The sequence below is a fragment of the Meriones unguiculatus genome, chromosome 17, assembly GCF_030254825.1.
Source record: "Meriones unguiculatus strain TT.TT164.6M chromosome 17, Bangor_MerUng_6.1, whole genome shotgun sequence".
Taxonomy (NCBI): Eukaryota; Metazoa; Chordata; class Mammalia; order Rodentia; family Muridae; genus Meriones; species Meriones unguiculatus.
In genome coordinates this window covers 14,784,025-14,797,060 of record NC_083364.1, presented here as the reverse complement: position 1 = coordinate 14,797,060, position 13,036 = coordinate 14,784,025, and the positions used below count along the sequence as shown (strand labels likewise).

Genomic DNA, 13,036 nt, shown 5'->3' with positions numbered 1-13,036 from the left:
AAGAGTGGTCAGAACAAAGACAAAGGATAGAAAAAGTGTATAGTTGAATATGTCTTTATTCTCGGCACAGGAGGCAGAGGTAGGTAGAGGTAGGTAGCACGCTGAGACAGCAGACAGCCAGGTCTGCGTAGAGTTCTAGAATATCCAGGGCCACATAAATATACACTGAAAAAAAAAATAATGTGTGTGTTAAGAACTCACTACACCTATGGTTATCAGTACCAGATCTGCACAAGATTGGGCCTGTGAGAATTTCATCATGGATAGTGGAAGGAAACAGGAATCTCCACATATCCAGTAGAGGGCTATTGGCAATTCATGGTTTTTGGGGAGGAGCAGTCCTCTTTTCAGTGGTATATGCTCAGGCAATTTGCTCTTCAGTAGCTAAATTTCTAATCTGCACTTGAGCAAGCCCTGAGTTAGACTCAGTGGAGCACACATAAGACATGAAAACAAGGATCTTATTATTGTTATTATTGTTAAGGATCTTAGCAAGAGAGAGGGAGATGAAAAGGGAATGTGGGAGAGAACAGGACTAAAAGTCACTATGTAAGTGTATAAAACTATCAAAAAATTAAGAGCAAGGTGCTGGAGAGGTGGCTCAGCAGTTCAGATCGCTTCTTGGTCTTCAGAGGACTTGCGTTCAGTTTCCAGCAGCTATCCAGCTGTCCGGACAACAATCTATAACTCCAAGAATCGGATGACTGTGGCCTCCACAGGTACCCATATGCAGCTGAGCACAAACATACACACTCAACAATAACATTTTTTTTTATCAAATATTTCAAAAACTGTAAAACACAGCCAAGTGTATTGTCTCATCCTTTTTAATCTTGGCCACTGGAAGTCACAGGCACGAGAATCTGTATGTTGGAGGTTGTTCTACACAGTTAGTACCAAGACAGCCAGAGTTATATTGTGAGACCCTTTCTCAAACATGTAAATAAATATGTAGGTAAATAAATAAATTACCATAAAAACGTATACAAAATACTCATTTGAGCCAGGTGTTGTGGTATAAGCTTTAATTCCAACTGTTTGGAGGCAAAGGCAGGAACTGTGTGAGTTCTCAGCCAGCCAAGCCTACATAGTGAGATGCTGTCTACAAACAAAAAGAAATAAAATACTCTCATTGGAACAACACATACACTGAAAAACACAAAATATAAAATCTGTATAAACACCAGAAAAAGTTCATTGTAAAGGAATTAATAATAATTTTAAAAGTATGCCATATAATAGTGAGAAAATACTTTTAAGAAGAATACATTTCACTTTCAAATGCACAATTACCAATAACCTAGGTAAAATTAAATCTACTGTTTTATTGCAAAGACATCTCAGTCCAATGAATCCAACAGCTCTACAATAAAGCATTACCTCATTTCATTTAAACAATACCTACTGAACTGAAATCAATTCACCGAATTTACATCACCTCAATGCAAAAGTTTTATAAATGGTTGCTACTGTTAGTGTCAATGTGTTGGTGGGTTCCGCAGTCTAAGCACCAGGCAGTACAGGCAGACAAAATCATGACATTATTCACCAAATCTTATTTTAAAACTGTAAAGAACAATAATGCAAACTAAAGGTCTCATAAGACTTGAACAATAAAAATGCTCATAATTTTATTGTATTCCAGGTTATTTCCAGAAATAATCTGTGCAAATAAATTTGCTCCGTCTCCAGTTATTATTCTTATAAAATTGAACTATATGATATTTCATAAATTTTCTTATTTCAAAAAACACAGCTTTTTTATTTGCTTTATACACATACTTTTTTAAAGATTTATTTTATTTATATGTGTTTTACAAGTGTTCTGTACCTACAGAGGCCAGAAGAGGGTCTCACAGTTCCTGGATGTGGAATTACAGGCGGTTGTGAGCCACAGGATGTGGGCGCTGAGAAACAAAACCAGGAGCTCCTACAGAGCAGCATGGGCTCCGAACAGCTCAACCCTCCCTCCAGCTGTTTTCTTCTTTCTTTGTGAGGAAAACTCCACTTGCTTGTAACTAGCTCTTAACCTTCCCATGTGGTGTTCAGACTCACTATATCAATATAATTCTCTAATCTCTACCATCCCACCTCACCCAGTGCCAGAATAAAGGCTGTGCCTTTTTTCTACCATACTGAGTGCAGTAGGATTTCATCCTGTCTGCTTGTATGTCCTGTGTGAAATAAATACTGAGTTTGTGTGTGAACCCACATATGTACATGAAATTCAGAGGTAATCTTTTAGAAATAATTGTCTATTTTCCCCATAAGAGTCCCTGGGATAGAACTTAGATTATCAAGCTTAGCAACAAGCACCTTTACTCACTGAACCTTCTTGTAAGCTGTTAATACTTTCTTTCATGCCTCACAATACTAAGGCAAGGCCACCAGGTATTCTTCAGTTCTCTTCTGTCAGCCCTTTCATGTGGATAATGATGTGGAACACATGGAGGTTTCTCTAGTCTTACATGTGTAAGGCTTCTCTCCAGTGAATTCTTTCATGCTTCACAAGATAGCTGCAATCACTGAATGCTTTTCCACACTTTTTACATACATAGGGTTTCTCTCCAGTGTGAATTCGTTCATGACGGTAGCGGGCACTCTGGTGTGTAAAGGCTTTCCCACAATGCTTACATATGTAAGGTTTCTCTCCAGTGTGAGTTCGTTCATGGTTGCGAAGGTACGTGGTACACCTAAATGCTTTTCCACAATGTTTACAAACATAGGGCTTCTCTCCAGTATGAGTTCTTTCATGATTGTAACAAGCCTTACGTTGAATGAAAGCTTTCCCACAATGTTTGCACGCATAAGGTTTCTCCCCAGTGTGGATCTTTTCATGGCTGATAAGATGGCTGGAATGAATGAATGCCTTCCCACACTTCTTACATACATATGGTTTCTCGCCAGTATGAATTCTTTCATGACTGTAACGGGTGCTGGAATGGGTGAAGGCTTTTCCACAGTGCTTACATATGTACGGTTTCTCTCCAGTGTGAGTCCTTTCATGGTTGCGAAGGCACGTGGACCATGTAAAGGCCTTCCCACACTGCTTACACACATAGGGCTTCTCTCCAGTGTGAGTCCTTTCATGATTATAACACGCATCTCGTTGGATGAAGGATTTGCCACACTGCTTACATGCATAAGGTTTTTCTCCAGTGTGGATTCGTTCGTGGTTACGAAGGGATGTAGAACAAGTGAATGCTTTCCCACACTGCTTGCAGACATAGGGTTTCTCTTCAGTGTGAATTATTTCATGTCTGTAACAGGCACTGTGGTGGCTGAATGCTTTTCCACAGTGTTTACAGGCATAGGGTTTCTCTCCAGTGTGAATTCTTTCATGGACGAGAAGGTGTGAGGAACGAATGAAGGCTTTGCCACACTGCTTACACATATATGGTGTATCCCCACTGTGGATTTTTTCATGTTTCTGAAGGTACGAATAATGTCTAAATGCTTTTCCACACTGATTACACACATAACATTCCTCTCCAGTATGAATTCTTTCATGGCAGACAAGCTGACTAAAATTAATAAAGGCTTCTCCACATTGCTTACACATAAATGGCTTCACTCTAGTGTGGAGTCTTTCATACATCTGAAAGTAAGGGTATCTTCTGATGGCTTTTTCAAACTGATTATATTTGTGACATGCACCTTCATTGTAAATTCTCTCATAATTTTGATCAGAAGTGAGAGTCTTATAGGCTGCATTAAATTGTTTCTTTTTACAAACTATCTGTATAGGACTTTTGAGTAACTGAAAGAACTCAGATGAAGTGAAATCTGCATAACATTTCTCATGTTGAACAGTTTCCTCCACGCGTCCCTTACTCTCAAATGATTTCTCTCCATGTTTATCAGTGAGATTTGCATCTGAAGGCAAATGAGCTCTGATGGCTCCTTCACACACATTGCTTTCATACACTGCTGTTGCAGATGGCATGTCCTCACTAACAACATATTCTGGAATCTGTTGGTGGTGGGCTTCTCTGCACCGACAGCTATCTTCACACTTGTAGTCCCTCTCAATCATCTGAGTTCTGCAAAACATGAAAAGAACACAGCTAGTATTTATGATTAGCCAGGAGAAGGCCTGGAGCCTGGGGTCAGTGGATCACTCCCACTAATTCCTACTGATAGTCTTTAGGAGGCAGCAGAGAATGACACCAACTTTTAGGGCCACACAAAAAGAGCCTGATCTAAGTGTTGACTTAACTTTTATAAGGAACTTTTCTTCTGGAGTTTGGATGGTTATGAGTTCCCCATGCTCCACTGGACTATCCTGCACCTATTCCTATAAAATACCCATTCCTAATGAGACGCGATGGGTTAGATAAAAAAAAAAACAAAACAAAACAAAAAAAAACACAGTTCTTTTAAGAAGAAGACATGCAGTTACTGAAAGAGGGATCTGAGGAAAGATGCTAGAGGAGCTGGAGAGGAAGGAGAAGGCTATTGTTATAATTAGCTACATTGCATACATGTATGAAATTACCAAAGAATAAGTTTTTAAAAAAATGTCTATACCAGTTAACAATGGGGAATATAACTTATACAAAGGATGTGGATCAAGCATGATGAAATTGAAATACCTGAATATCCCTCATGAGATTTACTGAAGCTAGATCCCAATTTAAAACTAGAAGTCACTGGATTTAACATAGAAACATGTATCCAAATCCTAAAGAAAAGCTTATAAAGATATATTACGTATTTTTGTGTGTGAAGCTTATATCCAACAAATCATTCAGGAATGTCTTACATTACTTAACATAACATAGTTAGGGGATATTCAAAGACCAGGAAGATAGAATTCTTGACAATTCTGGATATATAAACTCAGTGCAGGTTTTAGAGAAATTTGTCACTGAAACAATTTACATTTAGATGTAGTTGGATCATTGGTTTGATTGTCATATTTCCTAAAACAAATTGCAAATATCTGAGTGTGAATTACCTCGGATTTCTTCTGATATTTGGACAGCCCTCTTCAATGTTTTCTTCTGTTTTTCCTTGAAGTAAATAAAAAAAAAAATCATAACATATCCAATAGAAAACACTTGATACAGGCGACCTTTTATTGTGTTATAAGATCGCCTGACATGCTGCCTTCACTATCATGTACTCTTTCAATATTTCAATTCATGAATGCATACAGACAGGTAAGAAAAAGGCTGTTCTTCCAGAGTAGCAAAAGAATCAGTGTGCTTACCTATGGAGATCAGGTTCATAAAGGTTTCTGTCATCACATCTCTGTAGAGCTTCTTTTGACTGGAATCCAACAAAGCCCACTCTCCTGGGCTGAAGTTCACAGCCACATCCTCAAAGGTCACAGGCTCCTAAAATAATAGGGAAGTGGCTAGTGTTAGTTGTCAATTTGACAAGATCTGCTACCCTGACAGAACCAGGCCATTGTAGTGAAAGCTGGACAACAAGAACGCTGGCAGAAATGTAGACAGGTAGCCCACCTTGTGACATTTTATAGAGAAGTTAGAAACTGAGACAGATGCCATTCGTATCCTACTTTTGTCATAAATCTGGATTCTGCTTAAGATCCTGAATGAAGTTGAATATTAAGACAATGGACTAGCTTATTTGACAGAAGAAATGGGAGTATGCAATCTTAAAGTTTGGACAAGCAGATTACAGGTAGATTCTAACACCTTTGTTGACTGAAGAGCTTAGCCCTGACCACGAGGGGCAAGAGAGCAGGCAAGCGTCGGGAACGACAACGTGTGACTGCACTTGGCTTGGACAGTGCAAACATCCATTTCTGAAAAATGCACCTGGGAACTTATTGTCAGTCTAATGCCCTCTCTGCACCAGGAGGCAAGTATACCTGCTTTTAACCATCAAAACACATTATTCCACTTAGCAATACCTTGGTAATGTATGGACCCCATTCAGATACAAATTAGTACACATCCAGACTATGGGCTGATTGACTTGAACTAACTTTAGGTACACTGGCAATAAGGCAAACTTTATAGATGAACCTATAAGAATGCTTTTTTTTTCTATCTTATGCCTATGGATATGACCAAATTCTGATGAGTTATAGAAAAAGACATGTGCACTGAACACAGGCTTACCAAAAACCAGTCTATCAGTCAGAACCATCTGGGCATGCTACCCTTATTAGCAACCAAACTCCTTTCAACTCCATAACAAAAGGAAGCCAGAAACAATAACTGAGATCCTTAAGTACCCTCACTTCTCAGTACTGAAACCATGGCAACTAGGTGGTTTCAAAAAGGTGAAAAGGCTGCTTCTTTCTTTTCTTTCTTTCTTTCTCCTTCCTTCCTTCCTTCCTTCCTTCCTTCCTTCCTTCCTTCCTTCCTCTCTCTCCTTCTTTCCTTCCTTCTTTCCTTCCCTCCTCTTTCCTTCCTTCTTTTCATCTTATTCTTTTCTCTTTTTTTAGGGCTGGAGAGATGGGCTAGTTAAGAGTGACAGCTGCTGGAGTGACACAGGGTTGGAGTTTGTTCCTAGCACCCACATCCAGGTAGCTTACACATACATGTAACTCTAATCCCAGGGGAATCTGGGAATCTGACAATTTCTTTGGCCATTCTCTGGCACTAACATTCTCATGCAGACTGATTTACATATAGCCAAAATTAAAGAGAAAACATATAATTTCATAAAAAAGTTTTTTTTTCTTTCCATCTTATCCCCCTGTGTTCTCCCATGCCTGTGAGTTACGCAATATCACGGCCACAGTAGTTAGTGTGTGCTTGTAGAGAAGCAGAAAAGTTAAGAGAAAAGAAAATATTCTTTGTGGGCATAGATTATGAAAACAATTACAAGCTACTATGTTGCTGACCACATGTAATACTGAGAAATGATGGCTCTGTTCTGGGCCCTGGAGCCTGGGGCAAAGTAAGGCATTCTTCTCAAGCCACAATTGCTCAGCACAACCTCTACTCTACAACCACCCCATGAAAGCAAGCCTCTGACCGGAGACCATTTCCTCCTCAGCCTTTGCTTGAGTACTCCTATCTCTTTAAACCTTCTGCTGTCTCCCCACAAGATGGCAGTGTCATGAGTCATGATGTTGTCAGCCCATCTCAGGATAGCTGGGTCACTGATTTGGGTAAATCAGACCCTTCAGGTTAAGACAAACTGTCAAGTCAATGTTTATTTAATAAGAGTAGCTTCCTGCGGCTTAACATCTTGTGACTTTTTCAGATATCTCATCTTTCTACACCAGCACAGTGTAGACACTTGAGGGCTCAGGAGCCCTGTCCTTTTTGTAACATGAGCTGCAATTTGCCTGTTCTAATTATGGAGTAATAGCCATCTTACAGATTATTTCCATCCCATTTCCTAATCAAACACTCAGGAAACAGGCTCTCAAATCACAGCATTTTTTACTTTCTTTCCTAGATATATGGCCTGGCAGGACTCTACTCTTGTAATGATTTTAAGTCATCACTCCTACCAACAGATAAACATCTTCACCAACTTTCACTCAAGCAGTAACAGTTCATAGTCGGCCTCTACAAGAGGCTCACTAGGACGTCATCATCTCCAAGTGGAGGTTGCCACGCACATAGTAAGTCCCGAAAACACAGAGAAGCATTAGCAACATGGGACTTCACGTGGCTTGGTCTATGTCCACACACCACTTCAGCAAGGCACCTAAGCACACGGTAGCAACCTGGAAACCCTTCCACCCCCCTGCATCAGGCTTCAAACGATGGAAATAAATTACTTCCCTTAGAGAAACCTCAGCAAAGAGCCATTTCCATTCAAATACAAACCAGTACACATCCAGGATGTATGGAAGTTGGGCCAGTCCAGTATTAGCTAGTTTTTGCTGTAAGCTCATTAAGACAAGTTGTGTCCTCCAAGGGAATTTTAAAAAGAAGAATCCATTATTTGCAAAGTTACGCCTGTGCATTTTTAGGAATGCATATGATTAAGACCAGATGCATTATGAAAAATGACATTAAGTCTCTATCAGTGATGAATATGTGATTTTTTTATGGAAAAAAATGGTGAACTAAAGACACACAAAAAATAGGGTATATATTCTTAGGACCTGAATGTCACTTATTAAAACAATCTCTTTATTAGATATATATCAAAGTATGAAATTCTCAGAATACTTTGGATTATGCCAGTCAAATTCCAGCATGATGCTGGGAGGAGCTCACAAGGTCTACTTCCTGATGGCTTTTGGGGAAGGAGAATCAGTACTTCTTTGTGGCTACTGTTTCTTGTGGGTAGGCTGATCATGCTCCAATGGATGAGGCCACATCCATCCATTTTTATCTGTATTTCCTAGTGGCTGAAGATGCTGAATACTTTTTAGCCATTTGCATTTCTTTTTATGAGGATGTTCTGTTCAGTTCCGCAGTCCTCCACCACTTCCTCCACCTTCTTCTTTGTTTGAATTTTTTTTTTTTGAAAGAGGGTTTCTCTGTGTAGCCCTGGCTGTCCTAGAACTCACTCTATAGGCCAGGCTGGCCTTGAACTCAGAGGTCCACCTGCCCCTGCCTTCCAAGTGATAAGATTAAAATCATGTGCCGCCATGCCTGCCTTACACAGTCCACTTTATAAAAACTTTGTATTGATTCTTTGTGAGTTTCACATCATGCACCATAGTCCTGCTCATCTCCCCATCCCATCATATCAACCTTCACCCTTGCAACGTCTCCCACAAAATAACACACACACACAGCATAGAAAACTTCTCATCATGGAAGCTGTGGTATGACACAGCGTGTCCTGCAGTCCACACATCTCCACTTGAAACTTCATTGCAATGAATCACTGGTCTGGTTCAAGATCTCTGGCTTCTGTGACACCATCAATATTAGATCCTCAGTGGGATTCCTCCCAGTTATCCTGTTGTTGCCCTGTGTCATAGAGGTCCTGCAGCTTTGGAACAACAGGATTGGCCCTTTCATGTGTCTCAACCATTCGAAGATGATATAGATTTTTAGGGTGGGCCTATTCAGAGCCCTGTATCTGGGCTTGGGTGGTAGCTGAACTGGTCAGCCCACCAGCTCTTCCTTGTCTGAATCACCAAGACAAACTTTCCAACATTGCTCGGGCTAGACCAGCCAACACCACCATCAACATGAGGTAAGGACAGCTCTCTTGCTCTCCTGCCCTCAGGCTGGCTCACTGGCACCACACCTTGTACTGCCCTTGTAAACCTTCTGGAAATCAGTCTGGTGGTAGAGGAGAAGGAGGAAGAGGAGAAGCAGAAGCAGAAGAGGAGGAGGAGAAAATAAATAGAGCTGAAAAGCTAGCCCAGCAGGTAAGAGCATAGACAGTGTTTCCAGAGGCCCCAGTTGTATTTTCAGCACTCACATGGTATCTCACACCTGCCTGTAAACCCAGTTCCAGGGGATCCAATACCTTTTTTTGGCCTCCACAAACAGTACATACATGTATTGTACAGACACACACATTGGAAAAATACCCATACAAATAAAAATAAATAAAAATTCTACTAACTTGAAGTAGGTTTCCTATATGGCTTAGCTATACTACTCCTGGGCGTATGCCCAAAGCATTTTGTATCTTATTATAGAGATACCTACACATTCATGTTCATTGCTGATCAATTCACAGAGGAAATAGAATCAACCTAGATACTGTTCAGCTTATACACCATGGAATATTATTCAGCTCTAGAGAAAAGTGAAATCATGAAAACTTCAGGTCCATAAATGGAACTAGAAAAAAAGATTATACTGAGAGAGTTCACCCAGGCTCAAAAAGGGAAACGCTTTCTCATATGAGGTTACTGCGTTCAAATGTCTTGTTTTTGTGTGTTTCTAATACTGAGTACATGTGAAGGATAAGAAAGTAAAAGCAGGCCATTGGTGGGGACGATGTATGGGGTGTAGAATATGAATAAAGTGAAAGTAGAAAGGGGAACACTGGAGACAGAAGGGCTCTCAGGCAGGTTTGGGAATGACAGATGGAAAAAGAAAGAGCCAGAAGAAGGCTTAAACAAAATGAAGTGCACATGAAGAAGCTATTTGGGCATCTATGATCTTGCAATTCAAGGTGACACATGTACGTATGTTCATACATTTAATAGTGAATACACATATACAATAATATAGCGACAGGGGAGAGTAAAACATATGAGCTATGAATGCAGAGTGAGAAAATATTGGAAGCTAAAGGTTTAAAGAGGGATGTGGATGGAACATAGGAGAAAGGAGAGTTAGGAACTGGGTTGTGTGAAGTCGCATTATTAAAAAACCACTGGTTTGTAAGCTAATTTAAAACACATTTCTCTTGGATGCGGTGGGGAACCGTCTTACCATATAGCCCTTGTTTGCCTGGAACTCTGTATGCAGATCAGGTTGGCCACAAGCCCACATAGATCCAAACAAACCGAAATACTGGATGTTAGTGAACAAGGCTGCTCCCCAAAGCCACAAGGGACTAAATAAAACTTCAGTGTCAGGCACAGGTCACCACCAAATACGGTAATGGTCAGAGAGGCCCCCGCGGCACACATAGGCTGTTGTCATTGTTCTAGGTTACCAACCATATCTGGATGATAAATCCTGCTGTTAAAGACACCGCACATTTCGGTTGCAGCACACAGGGAACGCAATCATGACCTGACCAGGAATGTCACAGGTGGCTAACTTTCACAGTGCTGAAAGATACTGTGCAAATTGTTGGGGGAGAAAAGGCACCAAATGTTTTATCATGAGCTGGACCCTGGATGAAACAATACCAATATGCCAGACAAAATGTTCCTACGGGAAAGGATGCTTCTGGAGCCGAGCAACTGCTATCACTGAGATTTTAGGCCTGCTCTACAAGAGGGAAATCATGTCTGGTGATTTAACATGGACAAAAAAGACTGCTAAAGATGTCAGGTCCTCAGGGGGAATGGACTGATGCTGTTCTTCTAAGTAGTCATGTTGACACCTGATTTCTAAGTATTTGAGCTTCTATTCATAGATTTATGCTGCTCCCAACTAAGGTCAAAAAAGCTTCTCACTGTAGCCATAGCAGTTAGTACAGAGAAGCGTTGCTAGTTAAACTTTGAAAATAACTATGTACATTCCACCATAGATGGAACATTCTATCATCCTTCCATTCCCAAGGTTCAGGAAACATAGAAAACTGAAGTGAGAACATTGCAGGATGAAGAGCGTTACTGGAAAATGCTGCGCTGAGTGCATGACGTGGCTGCCGCATACACAAGTTAACAATAGCTGTGGTTACCCACAAGAGGTCTGCATGAGATCATGCCAGTGAAAGATTCCAGCAATGGACTTGGGAGTGGCTTCCAAAGCCCCACCCTTACCTGAGAAGCTAGTTTTAATTGGTGGCTTCTTGAGAAGGGAAAGTCATTTTTCTTTTGGAGTGTGGCCTTGGAATATTTGCCATATCAGTGTATATAAACCCATGTTAATGTAAGGAAGAGCTGCAGTAATTAGACTCAATGGTCAGTTTCTAAAATAACTTACTTCTAACCCATTGAAGCCGCCTAGAGCACACAAGCAAACTACACTTGAAAACACTTGATTCCTTTCACAGGGCTCGTGAACACCAAGTCTAGGAAAGCTTTTTTAAAAATCCAATTCTTGTCCTCAGAAATGGTCGGGGGGGGGGGAAGTAAGAGCAAATATAATTCTCTCCTTTCTCTACGAGAGAAAAATTTGGCCCACTCACACAGAAGGCGCAGTCAAATACTTCCTAATCATCCTTAAGCAGCCGCAACAGCTTTTGGGGACCACAGCTCTCACCTAGGGAGTTGATGCAGAAAAATTAGAAAACGAAGGCGGTTCTAGGAGAGTCCGAGGGCCCTTAACATACCCGAGCTTCATGCACTCCTCTTGGGAGAGTGTCATAAAATCCGCCTCCCCCACCCCTCCCCGCTTAGGCCCCTTTACACTGCACTCCCCTCTTTTCCATCCACACAGATACACACAGAGTGATGTAGCCTACAGACAACGCACGCACGCACACTGTTGAGTTTGGGAGATGTAGCCTAAAGCCAAAGCCTTTGTCCTGGCCGAGTGTTCCACCGCGGTACTAACAGAACGACGACAAAACCTAAAGCAGCACAGACAAACCTGTAAGGGCACACGAGCAACAGCTCAGGCCACCCAGGGCCCCGTGCCCCGGTCAGGACTCGGGGTCACCAGGCCGCAGTGGTGCAGTATCTGCGGAGGCGCGGGGTGCGGGTGACGACTCAGCCCCGGAGGGCGGGGGCCCGGGACGAGGTGGCTTCCCGGGAACGGAGCCCGGTGCCCGTCGCCTGCTCTGCACACCAGCCCGTGCTCGGGGGGTCGCCCAGCCAGGGCCAGGCTCCAGGCGACAGCAGGCTGCACGGCCCCGCGGGCACAGCGGCGCCACGGACTCTGCGGGGCCCAGGTCTGCACTCACGCCTCCGGGAGCCCGGGGCACACTCACCATGTCCTCCTTCACGCGCGTCCGGCGGTTCTGTCTAACGGGGCCGAAGCCGGGGGAGGCCGGAAGCCCGGCCCCGACGCCACAGGCCTCCTCACCACGGCGCTCCAACATGGCGGCAGGGGCGGGGCCTCCCGCACCGGCCAGCTCGCCCCGGGGAGCTTCCCTGGTGACAGCGCCCTTGACCGCAGCCCCGGGCCTCAGAGCCCGAGGGGACAACGCCCCCTTCCCGAAGCCGCGGGAAGGAACGCCAGATCCCTTCGTACGCCATACATACATTTTTTATTTTATTTTTTTAAAGCTGGGCGAAGCCCGTTCCTACCCGGTGTAGAGCTTTGCATTTAAGGCGAACGTGCTCCGAAGTTCTTGCTGCGTTTGCTGGCTTCTTGAGAACTTTGGGGCCTCCTCCTGCTTTGCTCACAAACAGTGCCCAAGTTAGCTCTGGGCAGCCCTGATTCAGTCCCTAATGGGAAGGCCCGTAGAGTCAGTGCAAAAGGAGTCCCCAGGAGCGGACTCAATTAATTTGGAATGAGGTAACTGTACAGTAAAGCTCTCTCACACCTTGTGTTTCAATTTACCCATTTTGTTTGTTTGTTTGTTAGGCAGGATCCCTGTTATGTAGCTCTGG

General features: G+C 42.6%; 1 protein-coding gene across 1 annotated transcript; it reads right to left on the bottom strand.

Annotated features, from left to right (window-relative positions):
* Positions 1–1,008: 1,008 nt before the first annotated feature.
* LOC110561476 (zinc finger protein 883-like) lies at positions 1,009–12,714 on the bottom strand. Its single transcript, XM_021657916.2, has 4 exons — positions 12,412–12,714; positions 5,216–5,342; positions 4,961–5,015; positions 1,009–4,043 (listed from the first exon to the last, which is right to left on the bottom strand). The coding sequence occupies exons 1-4, from the start codon at positions 12,685–12,687 to the stop codon at positions 2,465–2,467; spliced, it is 2,037 nt and encodes a 678-aa protein (XP_021513591.2). The 5' UTR covers positions 12,688–12,714; the 3' UTR covers positions 1,009–2,464.
* Positions 12,715–13,036: the final 322 nt, after the last annotated feature.